This window comes from Labeo rohita, chromosome 16 (assembly GCF_022985175.1).
Source record: "Labeo rohita strain BAU-BD-2019 chromosome 16, IGBB_LRoh.1.0, whole genome shotgun sequence".
NCBI lineage: Eukaryota > Metazoa > Chordata > Actinopteri > Cypriniformes > Cyprinidae > Labeo > Labeo rohita.
Window position 1 is genome coordinate 31,342,049 of NC_066884.1, and position 20,561 is coordinate 31,362,609.

General features: G+C 42.8%; 1 protein-coding gene across 4 annotated transcripts; it reads left to right on the top strand.

Annotated features, from left to right (window-relative positions):
* Positions 1–12,022: 12,022 nt before the first annotated feature.
* LOC127179128 (uncharacterized) lies at positions 12,023–20,561 on the top strand. 4 transcript variants are annotated; one of them, XR_007829477.1, is made up of 3 exons: positions 12,023–15,697; positions 15,780–15,886; positions 20,455–20,561. XR_007829477.1 is itself a non-coding variant. In XM_051132429.1 (2 exons), the coding sequence occupies exon 1, from the start codon at positions 14,676–14,678 to the stop codon at positions 15,483–15,485; it is 810 nt and encodes a 269-aa protein (XP_050988386.1). In that variant the 5' UTR covers positions 12,023–14,675; the 3' UTR covers positions 15,486–15,886; positions 20,455–20,561. The 4 variants fall into 4 exon arrangements, 2 of the variants coding, with proteins under 2 accessions (XP_050988386.1, XP_050988385.1); XR_007829476.1 differs by having other exon boundaries at positions 15,780–15,931; positions 20,455–20,555; XM_051132429.1 differs by having other exon boundaries at positions 12,023–15,886.

The following is a 20,561-nucleotide window of genomic DNA, read 5'->3' on the forward strand; positions in this document are numbered from 1 at the left end:
TCAGTGTGCCAAATTTCATAACTTTCCCACAAGCAGTTCTATGGGCTGCCATAGACTTGAGTGGAAGAAGAAGAGGAATAAGAACGCTAACGGGTACAATAGGTGCCTTCGATGCTTGGTCTCTAAAAATAACATTCCCATTTTAGGCCTTTTTTTTTCCAGCCCATTTCAAACCCACAAGGGCTAATGTTGGCTGGGTGGTTTAATTAAGTAAATGTGAGCCTTGTTTCATAGTAAGAACGTTACAGCACGTTCTACAGGTTTGCAGTTTTAGAACATTTTACTATCAGTTGTGCATTATTGCATACATATATATATATATATATATATATATATATATATATATATATATATATATATATATATATTATTATTATTATTATTATTATTATTATTATTATTATTATTATTTATTTATTTATTTTTTATTTTATTTTATTTTATTTTTTAAATGATTTATTGATGAATTATAGTACTACAATGTTTGCTTTATGGAGTTCATATTTGAAAAATGTTTTAGATGGTTATGAGAGTGCATAATTTATCTACCTTGTGTGTTTGAATGAGCAGCTGGTTAAAGAGGACAATGGTACAAGAGGAGTATCGGATCATTGTTTTAAGTCTAAAAACAGCATTAGTAACACCGACACTGAAAAACAATGGATTTGTAAAAAGGCTCCTGAAATAATCAGGCCTTCACTTTAAGTTTTCATTTAGTGATGAGTAAATTTTTGCTAGAAAGAGAGCAGGACAAACACCAAGAAAGTGTCTCGGAGCAGAGCATAATTATTGATTTTTTTTTTGCGTCCTCAATAGTATTTTAGGTTTCGACTGGGACTGAGGATTCTCTTATTTAGATATTAAACAGCAGCAAGCCCACTGATCTGCCACTTAACATCACTTTGAGTAAAACCCATCGGCAGGGCCTAAAACTAACTTTTTGCCACACCTGCCAAGTGCTGGTGACATAAGAAAATTTACCAGCCAAATTTTTTTTTACCGGCTATGAAACTATTTTTGCAAAAACAGGCAGTTGCTTTAATTATATGTATTTATGGTATATAATTATTATGTTTTCGAGTCAATCCATGTTCATATAGTGCAAACAATGAGCTGTCACTTTAATTCAGCGCGTCCAGCATGGAAAAATAGACTCGGTGCGGAAACAATTGCTGTACTGATGCAGACGGACCGCAACCGTGTGGAGTGTGAATGCTCACATCTGTTAACATGAGCGCGGAAAAAATACGGGGGGCCACTGTGGGCCACATCAGCCTTTTCCTTTGAATCCTTTAATGGCACTCTTTTAAAGTACTTCCATTGAACCACCCATGTTCCTGAGCAAATTGTTAAAAGGTTTCTATTCCGCAGAAGTCTAGCACAAAAAGCTGAGAAGGTGTTGGCAGATGCAAATGATGGTGATAAACAAATTTTTATTGGTCTCCTGAACAGCCGTTCACTATCTTGTAATTCAGCCAGCCTCAATGAAAATGTCAGGGTTTTTGGCAAACCCTGTCATGGTAAACTATCACCATCACAATAATTTCCTGTCAAAACTTGCTGGGTGTTACAGTCATTCGGTGTGTGTTTTATCAATGTTTCATTGTAAAAGGAATGCTGTATCATTCAAGCAGTTACAGAAATCTAAAAAACGTAAACCAGCTGGTCCATACATTTAGAATAACAACCCAGCCAACATGCCCATGTCGGCCCCACATAGGATTTATCTGGTCTATGTGGGCGTCAACTAGGCATGGGCTCAGAGTGGGCCCCACTCTGTTAATGAGCTGAACATGGGCCCCAGCTTGGATAAAGTTGTGGGCCCCAGTTAGGTTGCCCATTATTGTTTATTTGTGGGTCCCATATGGGCCACATTTGGGCTATATTAGGCTATATTTATAGATATGTAGGTAAGATGTAATACGTTCTCCTAGCCTTAGGGGGAGCTGTCATTTATGGTTGTGTGAGCCTCCATTACAGCAGTGAAACTGCTGTTTAGCCACAGCTGTGTTTCCCTATGGAAAGGATGTTGCAGTTCTGTCGTGGCTGTGAAGGAAGTTGCTGTTTACTACATGTCACCTAAAGCCCACAATCGTACTTATGCCAATATGTACTCAGCTCAATACGGTTTGCATTTTCCTACCGCAACTACAGTTTCACACCAAGCATACCTGACTGGCCATCAAATGGCAACTCAGGCCCCTCCATCCTCTTGCTATGGTGTACCGAATGCCATGTACTCAACACCGCCTGACTCATTTATGCCCCCAGCACCTCCTGTCTTGTCTGGAACCATTTTTTCTCACAAAACAGACCCCGTGCAAATGCACCAAGCTTCCAATGATCAACAGCACACATCACATTCGAACAGTGCCATTGCATCAACCTCCTCTACTCCTGTGTATGCTCCTATGACAGTGCCAGTGTATCGCATATGTTCGCATATGTATGAACAACGACCTATTCCCGTACAAAAGCCTCAGATTCTACATCCATGTATGGCTTATCAGCAAGACGGAAGCAACTATGTCTCTGCAATGTCCATGCCACAGCCCAGTTTTACACAGACACACCAAGTAAGAAATATGCAAATATTCAGTGGTGGTGCTGATTGCAGGATAATTGAAGACTGGATACGGGATATGCAGTCTCCTTGATGCTGGGGGGATGCTTGCAATTCTGAGTTTTGCTACAGTAGTGCGACATTTGAGTGGTGAAGCCAGGAGACTAGTTTTGAATCACCCGCCTAATGAGCAGACTACTGGCAGGTAGGAGCAGTTGACATACCACACCACTGGTAGACCCCAAACCATTCCACCTCCCTTATCGGAAAATACCCCAACTCAGTACCAGGAGGTATGGAAGGCCTTATCACAGATGGAATAAGCTGGAGTCATTCACCCAAGTAAAAGTCCATATGTATCCCCCATCGTTGTTGTATCAAAAAAGACGGCATTCTGAGGATCTGCGTTGACTACAGAAAAATTGAATTCTTGCAGCACCACAGTTGCTTTTCCTCTGCCAAGAATAGAGGACAGGCACTGGGACAGGCAAGGTTCTTCTCAACTCTTGATCTTACATCCCCATGGGGTTATATGAGGCCAACAGGATGCCATTTGGCTTGGAAAATGCCCCGTCAACCTTCCAAAGATTAATGACCTGCTGTTTTGATGACATAATTATCTTTTCTAGGACTTTCGAAGAGCACCTTGAGCGATTGGATGTAGTATTCACCCCGGCTCCGCAAACATGGTTTGAAGTTGAAACCTCAAAAGTGCAGTCTGCTAAGGGAAGTTCTGTACCTGGGCCACGTGGTGTCCGCGGAGGGTATTCATACAGATCCTGAGAAGATAAGCTGAGTCAGAGACTGGAAGCGGCCGTCAAATGTGAAGGAGGTGCTGGGGTTTGTTGGTTTTGCAGGGTACTACAGACAGTACATTAAAGGATATGCAACATTAGTGGCACCCCTGTATAGACTTAACTCTGGTGACCCAAAGAAAAAGAAAAGAGGTGTGAAAGGAACTTCTGGACCTGCAAAGCCATTTGAGTGGTCAGATGGATGCAAAAAAGCATTTGAAGCATTGAAGGAGAAATTGACTGAAGGAGAGAACGCCAGTGCTGGACTTCCCCAATTACAGCTTACCATTTGTGCTGCAAATGGACGCTTCTGCTGAGGGTCTTGAGGCGGTTCTTGCATAATGTCAAAATGGTGTGGAAAAAGTGATTGCGTATACAAGCAGAGGCTTGAGACCACCTGAAACCCGCTATCCTGCACACAAGTTGAAGTTTTTAGTTTTAAAGTGGGCAGTTAAAGAAAAGTTTTATGACCACCTCTATGGGCATACGTTTTCTGTGCTGACTGACTCAAAGTTGCATACCACAGGTCCGCGCTGGGAATCACAACTTACCATGTTTGACTTTGACATTGAGCATAGGCAGGGGAAGTCTAACTGTAATGCCAATGCCCTAACAAGGATGCTGAGGCAAGAGGTAACTTCAGTCATGCCCACAGTGGATTGCCTCCACTCAGCTAGTCCAGTCCTGCGGAGATGGCTCAGGGGGGCAGAAAGACAACGTTACTGAGCAAAGGGAGGAGAACAGTTGTATGCAAAGAGGGAGAATTTCTGGACAGTGTTGACAAGCCAGCTGACCCATTTGATGGGGTGCGAACTGATGCACTGCCTGCAATGACAAAGATGGAGATCAGAGGATGTCAAAAAGAGGACCCTGCCACTGGACCTGTCCTGCACTACAAGACACTTAACAGAAAGCCAAGACATGGAGAAAGGTTGAAGAAAGATGCCGTGCTTCTCTTAAAGCACGAGGAGGGATAGGACAAGCGCAAGGTCACGATAGTTGATTGAGACTTCCAGTCCTGTGTCCCGTGCTGCAGAGTGGTGTGCGTTTGTAGCTCCCTGGAGCTTCGTTTTTCTGTAGAAATTTCTATCTTACTATTACTTTCTGTTGTTTAAAGTGATAAAATATAGCTTTATTTCCACCAGATTTCTGATATTATCCATCAAACTAATCCGATCGCTTGCTTTTATTCTATAACCGCAAGTGCAACGCCGTGCTGTGCGTTTGCCGGTTAGCCTGCCATTTGCGTTCCCACTCACGTCTCTCTTCACGTCTACTACCGCTTTCCTTTTTTCCTTTTTTCCCTCCTTCTCGTTGATCGCTCGTTTTTATTCTACAACCGCAAATGCAGCGTGCCTGCAGCGTGTTAGCCGGTTAGCTTGCCATTCACTTTTATTTTTGGTTTCTATCTGCATCTACAACCGTTGTTGTTTTCTCCCCCTGCCTTTCTCTTCACGAGTTCATCAAACAACAGTGGTGAGTTGAAATCGTAATGGCTTCTTCTCCTTTTTTGGTAGTTTGCAGCACCTGCCATATGCATAGCTTATCAATCTCAGTCGGCAGTGAGGGATTCACATGTGATGAATACAGGGAAATAGTCTGACAGAGAAGATTTCAGAACTAGAGACACGCATCCAAACTTTAATCGAGGATAGTAAGAATTTGAGGGCCTTAGATGCGGCTTTGGATGCAACTAGTTCAGGGAGTCCCGTACATTGTTCAGTTCCAGTAACTTCGCCTTCGCAGCAGGGCAACTGGGTGACTGTAAGACACCATAGTCGCGGGTCAAAACACCGCTCTTCTGTTCCGATCAGAACATCAAACAGGTTCTCCCCACTCAGTGACACACCCACTGAGAGACCTGATGAAAGTGCTCTAGTTATTGGCGATTCTATTGTACGGAACGTGAAAATAAAGACACCAGCCACCACTGGCTAATGCTAAACGTAAATTCAGCAAGATTGTTATTCACGTCGGCACTAATGATATTCGACTTCACCAGTCGGAAATCACTAAAAATAATGTTAAAGAGGTGTGTGAACTTGCAAGTACAATGTCAGACACTGTAATTTGCTCTGGCCCCCTCCCTGCGTATCGTGGTGACGAGATACATAGCAGACTGTCGTCACTAAATGGCTGGATGTCTAAGTGGTGCCCGGAGAGTAACATAGGTTTCATAGACAATTAGACAAGTTTTGGGGCAGACCCGACCTGTTGAAAAGAGATGGTCTTCATCCCTCCAAGGGTGGTGCCACTCTTCTCTAGTAATATGGCATATAGTCTTAGAGTTTGCACTTGACTAACTGGGGCCCAGGTCAGGAAGCAGACAGACTGGCTAATCCGACTGTCTGCTAGCCACCTCACATCACCGAAATCAGTTATTTCTCAGCACATAGAGACCCTTTCACCTAGATATCATGCTATAGAGACTGTGTCTGTTCCCTGAGCTAGACAATACAAAAGTAGTAATGTAACTCGTTTCAAGTAATGGTGCTTCATATAACATTATCCAGAGAAACAAGTGTTAATGGTAAATTCCCCATGACGTTTGTACTTGATACTGAATACAGGCCACCAGGGCACCATGCAGATTTTCTTAAAGAATTCGCTGATTTTCTATCTGAACTAGTGTTGGCTACAATGTGGGTGTGGGTGACTTTAACTGCAAATGAAAATGATGCATTGGGAGCAGCATTTATAGACATTCTGAACTCTATTGGAGTTAGACAGCACGTGTCAGGTCCCACTCATTGTTGAAATCATATTCTAGACTTAATACTGTCACATGGAATTGATGTCAATGCTGTTGAGATTCTGCAGCAAAGTGATGATATCTCTATCATTATCTAGTCTCGTGTATACTCCAAATAACCAAAACTGTCAATTCAACTGCTTATTACAAGTATGGTAGAACCATCACTTCTACTACAAAAGATTGCTTTCTAAGTAATCTTCCTGACTTACCTGAATTCCTCAGCATGTCCAATAGCTCAGAAAAACTTGATGATGTAACAGAAACTATTGACTCTCTCTTTTCTAGATACGGTCGCTCCTCTGCGCCTAAGGAAGATTAAGGAAAACAGTCCGACCGCGTGGTATAACGAGCAGACTCGTGGCCTAAAGAGAGCAGCTCGGAAAATGGAGCGCAGCTGGAGGAAAACAAAACTAGAGGGTTTTTGTACTGCTTGCCGTGAATGTACCCTATCGTATAGAAAAGCATTAAAAACTGCAAGATCTGATTACTTTTCGACTCTTTTAGAAGAAAACAAACATAACCTTAGGTATTTATTCAATACAGTGGCTAAGTTAGCAAAAAATAAAGAACCAACAGGCACTGACTGTGCCCCTCAGCATAGCAGTAATGACTTTTTGAACTACTTTACCTCCTAGATCGATACTATTAGAGACAAAATTGTCACCATACAGTCGTCAATTACAGTATCCCATCAGATAGTGCGCTATAGATCTCCTGGGGAACAATTCCACTCATTCTCTACTATAGGAGAGGAAGAATTGTATAGACTTGTTAAATCATCTAAACCAACAACTTGTATGCTAGACCCTATTCCATCTAGGCTACTAAAAGACTTGCTTCCAGATATCATAGATCCTCTTCTGAATATTATTAATTCATCACTGTCATTAGGATATGTCCCCAAAACCTTAAAACTGGCTGCTATTAAGCCTCTCATTAAAAAACCACAACTTGACCCCAACAAATGAATTATTAATTATTAATTACAGACCAATCTCCAATCTCCCATTTCTGTCGAAGATATTAGAAAAGGTTGTATCCTCACAATTATCTTCCTTCCTACAGAAAAATGATATCTGCAAGGATTTCCAGTCAGGTTTTAGACCGTATCATAGTACTGAGACTGCTCTTATCTGCTCTTATCATCCGATCGTGGTTGTATCTCTCTGTTAGTGCTACTGGATCTTAGTGCTGCGTTCGATACTGTTGACCACAACATTCTCTTAAACAGACTTGAAAATTATGTTGGCATTAATGGCATGGTTCAAATCATACTTATCTGACCGCCATCAATTCGTGGCAGTAAATGAAGAGGTATCATATCGATCACAAGTGCACTATGGAGTACCCCAAGACTCAGTACTAGGGCCGTTACTTTTTACGCTTTACATGTTACCCTTGGGAGATATCATCAGGAAATATGGTGTTAGCTTTCACTGTTATGCTGATGATACTCAACTCTATTTCTTTGTGGCCCGGCAAAACATACCAATTTGATAAACTGATTGTGTAGTTGAGTTAAAAAACTGGATGACAAGTAATTTCTTACTGCTAAATTCTGAAAAAACAGAGTTGTTAATTATTGGACCTAAAACCTCTGCATGTAATAACCTAAAACACTGTCTAATACTTGATGGCTGTTCTGTCAGTTCTTTGTCATCAGTTAGGAACCTAGGTGTACTATTTGATGGCAGTCTTCCCTTCGAAAACCACATCTCTAGTATTTGCAAAACTGCATTTTTCCATCTCAAAAATATATCTAAATTACGACCTATGCTCTCAACGTCAAGTGCTGTGTAGTGGACAGCACATTCCAGGGCCCAGTTTATGGCAGGGGCCCTCCCTGACCACACAGAGGTTTGCTACATTTTGATTGGATCTTGGTGAACTAACATAAGCAAACTGTCCAACGCCATCAGATAAAGATGCCAGGACAACAGCCAGACATCTCTTAGAGCACAAGAAGACCACCTTTGGTACAAAGCCCGGGAAGAACAGAACTTCCTATTGGTCAAAATGCAGTTTGTGCCCTTCACCCACCTTGAGACTGATTCCTAAGGGTTTGGCCTGTGACCCGGCCATAAAAATTCCTTAGGACCTCCAGATGCAGCAGCAGTGGGTGAAATAAAGAGAGATCATGGAGATCCATCCAAATCCATTCATAACTGTTTTCAAACCTTAAAACTGATGCACACTACAACACACACATCTTATACTTATTCAGAGAAATAACTATTCCTTGTGACAGCAATGTGTAGTGCAACCTCTTACACAAACTTAGCTGTTAATGGACAAATGAATGCATGCATGACATTTAAATCTTTTCCCATCATGTTTGGACTTAATGCGTTCATAACATTGCCAAATGCATTCTGGTTATGGTTTGAGAAGTAAACGTAAAAGAATTTGCACCGGTAAAATTTTAGTGACACTTTTCTAGCTTTGTGTTTGGACTATGCACATACATTCCACAGGAGGAAAGAAGGGTGGGCCACCACGTGTCCCCCCACTCTGATGGAACCAGCCAATCACAGCATGGAAATGGAGAAGCGCCAAATTACAATCTCCTCCTCATCGGAAAGGGATAAAGGTATCCTTCCAAAAGACACTTCTTTGCTCCTGAGTCTGCCACCCATCAGAGTGAGACAATAGCAGAAACACCTCCGTTCTGAGTCTCCGGCCTGCAAAGGTGAGACAATAACAGATACCAAGTCCAAGTCCCCAGCTTTTGAGGCAGCAACAGATACGACCATGTTCTGAGCCTCCAGCCTGTGAGGAAAGAGATACTCTACGTTCAGAGGCTTCGTCCAGCAAGACAACAACTGATGCAGCGTCCTGCGTCTCCATCCTTGGGAGACACTGCGGATTGACTAAGTTCTGAGTCTCTAGCCCAGAGAGGCAGAAGACACACAGACATTACAACAAGGTTAAGCTCCGGTGAGCAAACCTTCACTTCAGGTACTTTTGCTTGCGTGTTCCAAGCTAAGGACCTTCAGCACCTACTCCAGGGCCACATCTGCGTGTTCCAGATCTTAGGACCCTTGGTGCTCCAGGAGATCAGCATCCTACAGCGCTTCATCTTCAAGGCTGTCGAAACGGATTCCTGCTCCTTTCCCCACTGTACTGCCACCAACGCAACCAGTGGAAGAAGTCGCCGCCACCGGGCAGCTCATTCAACCACAGCGAATGTAAATATCACTTCCAAACCTCTTCCAGAGACCTTGGCATTGTTGTATATTATCAGTATATGATTTTCTAATTTACATTAGATATTATATGGCTGACTGCAGTTGATGATAAATCTTACACATATTTGTTTGATGCCTAGTAAGGTTATTCACCTTATTTGTTTCAGAGTAGCAACAGTTTAGTAGCAACAGAGTAGCAACAGTTCCAGATAACGTAGCTCTGACATAGCAACTCCCAATATTATCACTTGCTTTTATGCGTCTTATGCACTTGATTCCTTTTTCATTCATGGTATTCATTTAGTAGTTGTTGATTACTTTTGTCTATCTTTTGTTAATAAAATTTTTATTACAACTTGTGTCTTCCTTGTGTTGATAATACAGAAGAGGTTCTACAAGTTAGAGATCCCACCAATCTTTCTTATGTGATGTACTCATAACCACACATTAATTGACGCGATCCAAGAATCATAACGTCAGCTGTGACATGAGTACCCTTCACTACCCTATTTCACCTCCCTAGGTTGGCGAAGGTTAAATTCACTACCTTAATTGGCGTCCCTAGGTTGGCGAAAGCAAAATTTATTACAGTTGAAACGTTAATTCATGCGTTTATGACCTCAAGGTTAGATTATTGTAATGCTTTATTGGGTGGTTGTTCTGCACGCTTAATAAACAAACTCCAGCTGGTCCAAAATGCAGCAGCTAGAGTTCTTACTAGAACCAGAAAGTATGACCATATGAGCCCGGTTCTGTCAAGACTGCACTGGCTCCCTATTAAACATCGTATAGATGTAAAAATCTTGCTTTTAAAATTACTTATAAAGCCCTAAATGGTTTAGCGCCTCAGTACCTGAGCGAGCTCTTATCACATTATAGTCCCTCACGTCTGCTGCGTTCTCAAAACTGTGGCAATTTCATAATACCTAGAATATCAAAATCAACTGCGGACGGCAGATCAGTTTCTTATCTAGCACCCAAACTCTGGAACAATCTACCTAACACTGTTCGGGACGCAGACACACTCTGTCAGTTTAAATGTAGATTAAAGACCCATTTCTTTAACCTTGCTTACACATAACACATCAACATATTCCTATAATTCAAATCCATTAAAGGATTGTCAGGCTGCATTAATTAGCTTAACCGGAACCGGGAACACTTCCCATAACACCCGATGTACTCAGTGCATCGTCAGAAGAATGGCATCTACGTTAACATTAGTCTGTTTCTTTCTTATTCTGAGGTCACCTTAACCACCAGATCCAGTCCGTATCCAGATCAGATGGTCACTGCAGTCCCCCGGATCCAGTCCGTACCCAGCCCAGACGGTGGATCAGCACCTAGAGATGACCTCTACAGCCCTGAATGTCAGCGGAGACCACATCGACTAGATGAGCCCCAGAGATGGATCCCCAGTGAAGACCTTGTCACCTAGGCGGCCATCGCCACAAGACCAGAGGAGAACTGGCCCCCCAACTGAGCCTGGTTTCTCCCAAGGCTTTTTTTTTCTCCATTTGTTACCGATGGAGTTTTGGTTCCTTGCCGCTATCGCCTCCGGCTTGCTTAGTTGGGGACACTTTTTCTTCATACGATATTGTATTTTATTTGAACTGAACTGAGCTATATGATGACATCATTGAATCCACTGATGAACTGCCTTTACCTGAAAACTGAGTGTTTACTGTTGCCCTTTTGCATTATTGATGCACTATTTCCTATTTAATACTGTACAGCCGCTTTGTCACAATTCTGTATTGTTAAAGGCGGTATATAAATAAAGGTGACTTGACTTGACTTGACTTAAAAGAATGGAAGAGGCTGGTGGTCAAAAACAGAATTCTTTATAGGCCTGGTGTGAGCAGTGTGAAAGATGTTGTCTGAGAAAGACTCCCACAGCTGGAAATAAGGCACCACTGGTGAGCATTTACACTAATGCCTCTGTGCGACTCATCAGCCAAACGTCAAAGAACGTCTTAAGGTTTTAGGCTGACTTCATTTTTGTCAATGGAGTTTGTATTGTATGGAGTGATGACTGGGATGCCATCATTTAAAGAGGAGGTGGATGTAGGGAAGGTGTAATGCATTCTCCCAGCCTTAGGGGGGAGCTGTTGTTTAGCCACAGCTGTGTTTCCCTATGGGAAGAACGTTGCAGTTCTGTGGTGGCTGTGAAGGAAGATGCTGTTTACTACATAGTGACTGATGTGGATAAAGAGCCCTATAAAAAGAAAAGCTACTCTGCTTTGACTCAGCAGCGATCTTGGTATCCTCCTCATTCACTCCTTCCATCAACACAATGCAGAGCCATTTGGGGGAGCATACCAGCGAAAAGGGTTACAGATACATAAATTTAGTTTTTTTTGTTGTTGTCTTTTTGTTTTTGTTTTTTGCAGTTGATTTTAGTTGGTGATTTATACAATTATGGGTAACTACATATCCCTAACAATTGAATAAACTGATTTAATTTTATGTATTTCATGTGATTATATAATTTACTGTCATTTACTGTATATATATATATATATATATATATATATATACTGTCATTTACTGTGTGTATATATATATAAATATATAAATATATATATATATATATATATATATATGTGTGTATGTATGTATGTATGTGTATATATATATATATATATATATATATATATATATAAAACAATCCAAGACCATTTACTTTATGAATAATTTCATATTATTTTAAGGGTTTTTTTTTTTTTTCTTATAATCTAAAAGCACTTTTGTTATGCAGTCATTGTGTCATGTGATGATTGGCGTGCATGTCTTCCTGCCCCTTCTCATTTGAAAAAACAAAAAAACAAACAAAAACAAAAAAAACCAACAACCACTGGCCATTATATTATTATGTATATTATATTTCCTTTTATGTTAGCCAAATTACTGCGGCTTTTATTTAGTTTGATTTTCTTTTTTTTTAAATGTTTGAAAATTTAGTAATGACAGAGTCAGCACTAATGAAACTTAAAGCCAGCCGCGATTGAACTACGTTATCGTAGCTAAACAGTTATATAAAACATGAAAATGTTGGAAGTTAACTATCAAACTTACAGTACAATGTTTTATTTACAGAACTCATTGGACAGAAGCTAAAAACAAGTTTCAATGCTCTTGAAGCGCATACAGGCGTCTGCTTCATAATAGATTAGCAAATGTGATTGTGGGCAAACGTTTTGGATGTGTACATCAGACAGCTATTTGGTTACCGGGGTTCGAGAAGTTCTCTTAATGATAATTAGCCGTTTAAAACTCCTCCTGTGAGTGTCTGCATATAATTTGGTTTAGACAGTTTAATTGTTTATTGTCCGTACTGTGAAAATGATGGACAGCGATTAATTGCGAAATGTTGGCAGAGTGAATTAGGCTTGAGAGAGAGTTCTTAATGAAGGCGTGGGCACAGTCTCTGCTGTGTTGCCAGATCCAGCTATTATAAGCGTCTCATAAAACGAATATGTTACAGAATGCAATATGCAAACACTGGTCATGAAGAATGCTATGCTATTTCATTCAGTTTGGCAATTTACCTTTTACAAAGACATGCTAAAATCAGCAACAAACTTCTTACTATATTAATATAGCAATGCTTAATAGCGAAAGCTATTACAGTATTGTAGCACGAATAATAAATAATAAATGTATCCACACCTAGCATGTAGTAAAGTATCAACAAATTGTGATAAAAAAAAAATAAAAATAAGGTCTAATTTATCAATGTCCTTGACACATGTAAAAACTTTTAAAATGAATCTTTCTGCTTTCTGTCTTGTTTGTTTTCCACTGGAATAATTTATAAGAATGTTTCTTGATTGCTACCTAATAATGTATTCTCAGCAATTTCCTACTGTATACACTGTGTACAGTATTTTACTGCAGATTTTCAGTGCATCCTGGGACAGTATTAGCCTACTTTAAATCTAAATACAGTAGTATTAATTGACCAAGAAAAACAACCAAACATCTCCACACGCCATCGATTTTTGTGAAGATGAAAGCCCGTAAGAGTGTGGTAAGTTAACTTATTTTTTTTTTTTTTTTAATTTCTTTATACGTTTTATTCCGATTATGTTTGCAAGATATAGAGCTACATTAATTTCAATAAGAATATGTGAGCAAGCGCTCAGGGGGGAGACTCATCATGAAGTCCTAAGCGTACGTTAAATTGGTAGGTATATGTTAAAATCAACCCATTCTCATCAATACAATATTTATACTGCGTATAAATAACACGGCTTTACACTTTCCAATTGCATGTAATACATATGCCAAAGTCCAATTTTGCATGCATATGATATGCCAATCCTTCCCATTAACTTCTGTGGAGAGCAGATGCGTACAAATACCACGCAGCATCTTCTACGGCAGTGACATCACCAGTTTGCCCAGTTCACCTGATGCGTGTACACCTTCAAACAGGTAAGAAAGGGCAACAATCTTTCCCTTTCGAGGAACTCGAACTGCGCCCTCTAGAGGCCGCTATGGGGAACGGCATCACTGTGACCCGTGTCTGAAGTCTACATACAAAAACATCAACAGAGTTGGCCGGCGACAGCTTATGACGTCACTTCCGGCGCGACTCATCGCTACCGGTGCGACCACAGTATAAAAGGACACCGGTAGAACACAACATTCTCTTCTTCGTCTTCACTGACTCTTTGTCTGGAGCGTGCATTTTGGTAAGAAAGATTCTTTCTCTCTTCCTCATACTATGGCGAGCACTAGTAAGACGTTCAAGAAGTGCGCGGATCCGTGTCCTCGTTTTTTGACACCTGATGACACGCACGATCTTTGCGTCTATTGTTTGGGTGAGGAGCACGCACGCGATGTCCTTGAGGGGGCAATCTGCGTGCATTGCGAGCTTTTTCCCATGAAAAAGCTCCGTTCTCGTTTGTCACTCTTTTCGAGGAAAGAGGGGCAGGCGCCTGCTCCCCGCGGTTCAGGACCCTCTGCTGCCGAGGCACGGAGAAAAATGAGCTTGTGGGGATCGCAGGCTGACCTGGCTGAGGAGTTAAAAAAGGGACTTTCCCTTTCACGCTCATTGGCCGGGGACAAGGACGAGCTGTTGGATGATGATGATGTTATTTCTTTAACATCATCTGATCCGGCAACTAGTGCTCTGTTGGGTCCTACCCAAGAAGAGCAAGAGATGTCAGAGGGTGAAGAAGCTGAGGCTGAGCCTTCTCTAATCTCTTGCCCTGCATACAACGAGCTGTTAGAGGTTATGGACCGCGCCAGGGCGAGGCTTGACTTGCCGTGGAAGCGGACTAGAAAGGTAGCATCGCAGGGTCGTCTCGACGAACGTTATCTTTCCGACCATAGCCTCCCAGCTCAGGTGAGTCTTCCATTTCTCCATGCAGAGAGCGAGAAGGTATGAAAAAAAGCTGTATTCTTCACGCATCCATAATTTTCCTCATTCTAATTATGCTAATATTGAGGGGATGCGTGAATACGGCTATGAGAAAATGCCTCCTGTAGAAGAGACGCTGGCTAGCTATCTCTCTATGGGTGAAACATCTCTTCTTAAGACTCCCTCTTTGCCATCCATACCCCTCCAAGTAACATCTCGTTTGAATGGCAAAGCGTACGCAGCAGCAGGTCAGGCTGTGGGTGCGTTGCACACGATGGCAGTGCTTCAAGCACTGAAAGACCTGGACAAAGGTCAGGGTCTTTCCCCTGATGAGATGTCTGAGCTGCGCCGCACCACAGATCTTGCTCTTCGTGCCACTAAGCAGGCCGCCACTGCCATGGGCAGGTCTATGGGGGCCATGGTGGTTACGGAGAGACATCTGTGGGTGAACCTGGCCGACCTCGGGAAGAAAGAGAGGGGCTTTCTTCTCAATGTGCTGGTCTCGCCGTCTGAGCTTTTCGGTGCCTCCGTCGAGGCGGTGGTCGAGAAGTTCAGGGAGGCGAGGACGCGCTCAGCTGCCTTCAAAACCTTTATTCCTCGAAGGTCCAGATCTGAGCCCGAACAACACGGGGGTCCTGACTCGTCGCGTTCTGAGGAACGAAGACGAGCTCAGAAGACTAGTGTCGCAACTCGCGCCCCTCCCCCACCTGCGGGTGGTTCTAAGAGGAAGCGTGGGCCGAGAGAAGGCAGGCAAGACCTGAGGGAAGTGATCCAGACGAGACAATGTTCTCGCCTGGACCAGAGTAAAAAATAAACATCTACTCACTTTCCTCAGGGGTTTTTCCATCCACCCTTTCTTCCCCTTCTCAATTCAAAAGGTTAGGTGGTATCTTCCTGCACGCTTCCCACCGGACCTATGATGTTTTAGGTTAGCTTTTATGGTTATAAAGCTACCTTTACTGATGGTCTGGACATGGATCTTACCTTCTCAATACTTTCTGAGTCATGCGCGGGAACCACGGATGGGTGAGTGCGATCCTTTATTATGTGTCTAGTCTCCTTTTTGCTGTATGTTTTTGACCTGTCTCTTGTGTTTTCTGTTTTCTAGGTAGGTCCTCTTCGAGCACCCCCCTCTGGTCTCTGACTATGGTTGTGGCCTGCTTGTCCTTGATCTGCCTTCATCATGTAGACATCATGGCCACTTTTGGCTTTCAGGTCCTTACTACAGCACTACAACTAGGGCTACGGCCCTACCTCCAGGTAAACTCTTCAGAAATGTTTTCTTCGCAGGAGGTTCCTGGTCACCCCTGACTGGACATGTATGCCTGAGAGGCCACCTTACTGAGCTCACTGTCTGCGTCCTGCCCTGTTTCTGGGTATCCACCCAATCATCTTACAGACCTATCCTTATACCATCTTGGTAATTTAGTGAGTCGCCCCTCTGAGGAGTGGGCTTGACCACGCTATTTTTTACCATCGTATGAGTGGAAGGTGTTTCTGCGGGAACCCTTCTCAGTGCATTGGCTATGGTCTAGGCCCCTGTTCGTGAGGTTCTGCGGGCCTTGCTAGAACAGGGCCTACGCTTTCTATCAAGATAGTAAGCACAGGTCTGCTTGGGTTGGTAGTGGCTCTTGCCCCCTCAAGAGAATACCCGCAAGACAGCCCGAGGACTGGGGACGCTGCTGCTCTCTATGCAGCCATACAGTGTTGATGGATTCGTCTCTGCTGTGATATCTGATATCCTGTGATCAGATCACATCTAGGCCTCTTTGACAGGGCATGACGATGCTCCCCTCGCTGCGGGAGGGTTTTCTTAGAGCTTGTCACCCCTGGGCGGATCGGGTATTCCTCCTGTCTCTCAGGAGTTTGAAGCCTGTCCCAGCGCACTAATCTCTCACGCTGGTTAAGTGTATCGGCTCCATGGCAGTATTATCAGACAGCTAGCTGCGACTAACTGTCTGTTTGGAGTAGCGATGCTTCCCTCACCTTGAGGGTCTGCTCTGAGCATTGCCCCAACTGGGCAACTGAGGTTCGCCCTTACTGCCTTCCCCTTGGAGCCTTGTTTGGAAAGCCTGCAGAGCTCCCCTCATTCTGAGGATCAGCTACTAGCACACCGTTTCCAAGCGGTATTTCTAAAATCCATTTTCATGGTAAGGCCCACACGAACCCTTTGGCGCTTTCTCAAATCCATGTATATGGTAAGTGCACACGTGAACCCTGGGGCACTTTTCTAAAATCCACATTGTGGTATGGAATGCACCGGAGTTCTGCGTCCATTCTAAAATCCTTTACGGTAGGGATTCACACGCTTATGGCCCGTACCCTTGAGTTGCTTAAAACCCCGGTCACCTTGGGTTCCACTCCTTGTGAGCATCTGCCAGGCTAAAGTAACGGTAATTCTTGTGCTAGTTCATGCGCACCCTCTATGATATGGGTTCACGCTCAAACTCGTGCCCATTCTCTGAGTTGGTTGTTCCCGGACACCTTGGATACCACTCTACTTGCGCATCCTGAGCAGGTTGTTGCTACCTATGTTCTGTAGGACGGTTTCTGAGGGAACCTATGCAGAGCCCACGGTAGCCCCCTATGTGACAGGCCAAACCTAGGTGAAACCGTAGGCATTCAACCATATCCCCTTAAAGGAATATCTTCTAATTCCAAGCTTTGAGCTCTACCCCGGGTCCAGCATATCCAACCCCTTTCAGGTAAGTCTTGGGTATGAAGCTCAGGCTTTTTGGCCAAAGGGGATAATGTCACTGACACCCGTCACTACGTCTCAGGGGCAACTACCTTAAGCTTAAGGCCAACTCTTTTGATGTTTTTGTATGTAGGCTTCAGACACGGGTCACGGAGATGGCGTTCCCCATAGCGACCCCTAGAGGACACAGTGTCTCGTTCCCTTCTCAGGGAACCAAGGTTACATACTTAACCTGAGACATTATTGTGCTTTGACTACAAATACCACAGTAAAACTATGTTTACAGTGGTAAAACCATGGTAAAGTGTTGTGGTTATTGTGCTTTAAAAGTAAATACCACAGTAAAACTATGCTTACAGTGGTAAAACCATGGTAAACGTTGTGGTTGTTGTGCTTTAACTAAAAAAAACACAGTAAAACTATGGTTACTGAGGTAAGACCATGGTAAACGTTGTGGTTATGTGCTTTAACTACAAATACCACAGTAAAACTACACTTACAGTGGTAAAACCATGGTAAGTGTTGTGGTTACTGTGCATTGGCTACACATAATATGGTCAAACAACAGTTAACGTTACTATGGTAAAAATATGGTAAATGTGCGGACTTTTACATGATCGCGCTTATCACGTGATACTGGGTTGGTTGATTTGTAAAGCTGTCATCAGCCACGTGAACATGATTAAAACGGTTTTATTTATTTATCTATTTCAAAACTGCAACAGTTAGAAGTTAGCTTAGGCTAATGTTAGCAGCTGTGCTAACGCAGCAGCGACTGTTCTACTAACTAATTTGAACGCACACATTTCCATTTTAACACATGAGCCCATGTAGGAGATGCAGAAGCACCAAAATAATTAAAATAATGATCTCATTACAAAAGAAACGTCTCAGGTTACGTATGTAACCCTGGTTCCCTGAGAAGGGAACGAGACACTGCGTCCTCTAGGGGTCGCTATGGGGAACGCCATCTCCGTGACCCGTGTCTGATGCCTACATACAAAAACATCAACAGAGTTGGCCGGCGACAGCTTATGACGTCACTTCCGGCGCGACTCGTCACTGCCGGTGCGTCACTACCAGTGCGACTACAGTATAAAAGGATGCCGGTAGGTCATAACATTCGCTTCTTCGTCTGAAGCTCACATCCGAAGCATGGCGATGAGACTAGAGGACGCAGTGTCTCGTTCCCTTCTCAGGGAACCAAGGTTACGTCCGTAACCTGAGACGTTCCCTTTCGAGGAACTCAAACTGCGTCCTCTAGGGGTCACTATGGGGAACGGTTATACCCACGCTGCCATGCTGAGGGGAGTGCCTGTCATCATAGAGGCGAGCACTAAGTACCAACTCCCTAAGCTTTAAGGGAGTTGTCCCTGAGACGTAGTGACGGCTGTCATTGACATATCCCCTATGGCCAGAGCCTGGGCTGCATACCCCAAACTTACCTGCAAGGGGTCAGAACACTGGACTCGGGGTAGAGCCTGAAGCTTGGAAACAGAGGGTATTCCTTTAAGGGGATATGGTCAAGTGCCTAGGATTACCTAGGTTGGCCTGTCACCCAGGAGCTACCGCAGCTCTGCAAGGTTCCCTCAGGAGCCGTACTACAGAACACAAGTGGTAACTCCCTGCTCAAAGAAGTTGAGCGTGAATAAAGAGCGCGCTGGAACTAGACAGGAGGAACACCTGATCCCCCCAGGTGGGACGAGCTCTCAGAGACCCTTTCCGCAGAGAGAGGAGCATCATCGTGCCCTGTAAAAGAGGCCTTGGATAATGAGATCTGATCACGATGATCTGATATAAAGGGGAGACATCACCTCTATAAGACTGCATAGAGAGCAGTAGCGTCCCCAGCCCTCGGGCTGTGCTGCAGGTATTCTCTTAAGGAGGTATAAGCCTTTCTCACCCCAGACAGACCTGTGCTTACTGTCTTGATAGAAAGCATGGGCCCCGTTCTAGCAAGGCCCGCAGAACCTCGAGAACAAGGGCCAGGATTGTAGCCAAAGCTCCTCGGAGCACCCAAAAGAGTTTCTGCAGAAACGCCTCTGACTCATAAGTTGGTGAAACATAGCGTGGTCAAGCCCACTCCTCGGAGGAGCGACTCACTAGATCACCAGGATGGCATGGGAATAAGTTTGCATGATGAATAGGTGGAAACCCTGAAACAGATAGAGGGTCTCAGCCAGGTGGCCTCAGGCCCATGTGTCTATCCAAGGGTGTCCAGGAGCATCCTGCGAGAAAAGACTTCCGAAGAGCTTACTTAGTTTTATTGTGGTATTTGTAGTTAAAGCACAATAACCACAATGCTTACCATGGTTTTACCTCAGTAACCATAGGTTTACTGTGGTATTTGTAGTTGAAGCACAATAACCATAACGCTTACCATGGTTTTACCACTGTAAACATAATTTTACCATTAACTGATTTTACGGTATACTATTTGTAAAGCACAGTAATTACAATGCTTGCCACCTTTAATACTTTTTTTTTAATTTAATTATATAAATTAATTATTGTAAATATTGTAATTTAATATTTTTTTTTCTGTCTTGCAAAATCAGACAGAATCAGATCACTTACACTGTAAAAAATAAAAAATACAATTTGTTGAGTCAGCTTAAAATAATTTGTTACCCTGCTGCCTTAAAATTTTAAGTTCAGTTAACTAAAATAAGTTTAGTAAGCTTGAAATGTTAAGTTGTACTAAGTAACAACTAAGATATTTGTGTTTGCTAAACTTAACAGATGGGTAAGTAACCCAGCTGCCTTAAAAGTTTAGGTTGATTCAACTCAAATATCTAAGTTGTCACTTAGTATAATTTAACATTTCGAGTTGAATAAACTTGAGTTGACTGAACTTAAAATTTTAAGGCAGCCAGGTTACAAATTATTTTAAGTTGACTCGACAAATTGTTTTTTACAGTGTACTCCAGCAGCTCTTTAAAGAAACCATCTCTTGTAAATGCCATCACTTGTTCCTATTTTTCCGAAATGTAATCCATAATTAATTTATACTTAGTTTTGCTCTCTCTTTCTGTGGTCCATCATGACATTTTTATAATCTCATAATTTTGACCAATTCTGTCAGAAAGCTGCTAGAATTAATGGGGAACTTGAACTCGAAGCTCCCAGTGCTGATCTTGAAGAAGCTGTCAAGGAGGCTGAACAAGTCCTTCAATGATTCAACCTTTCACA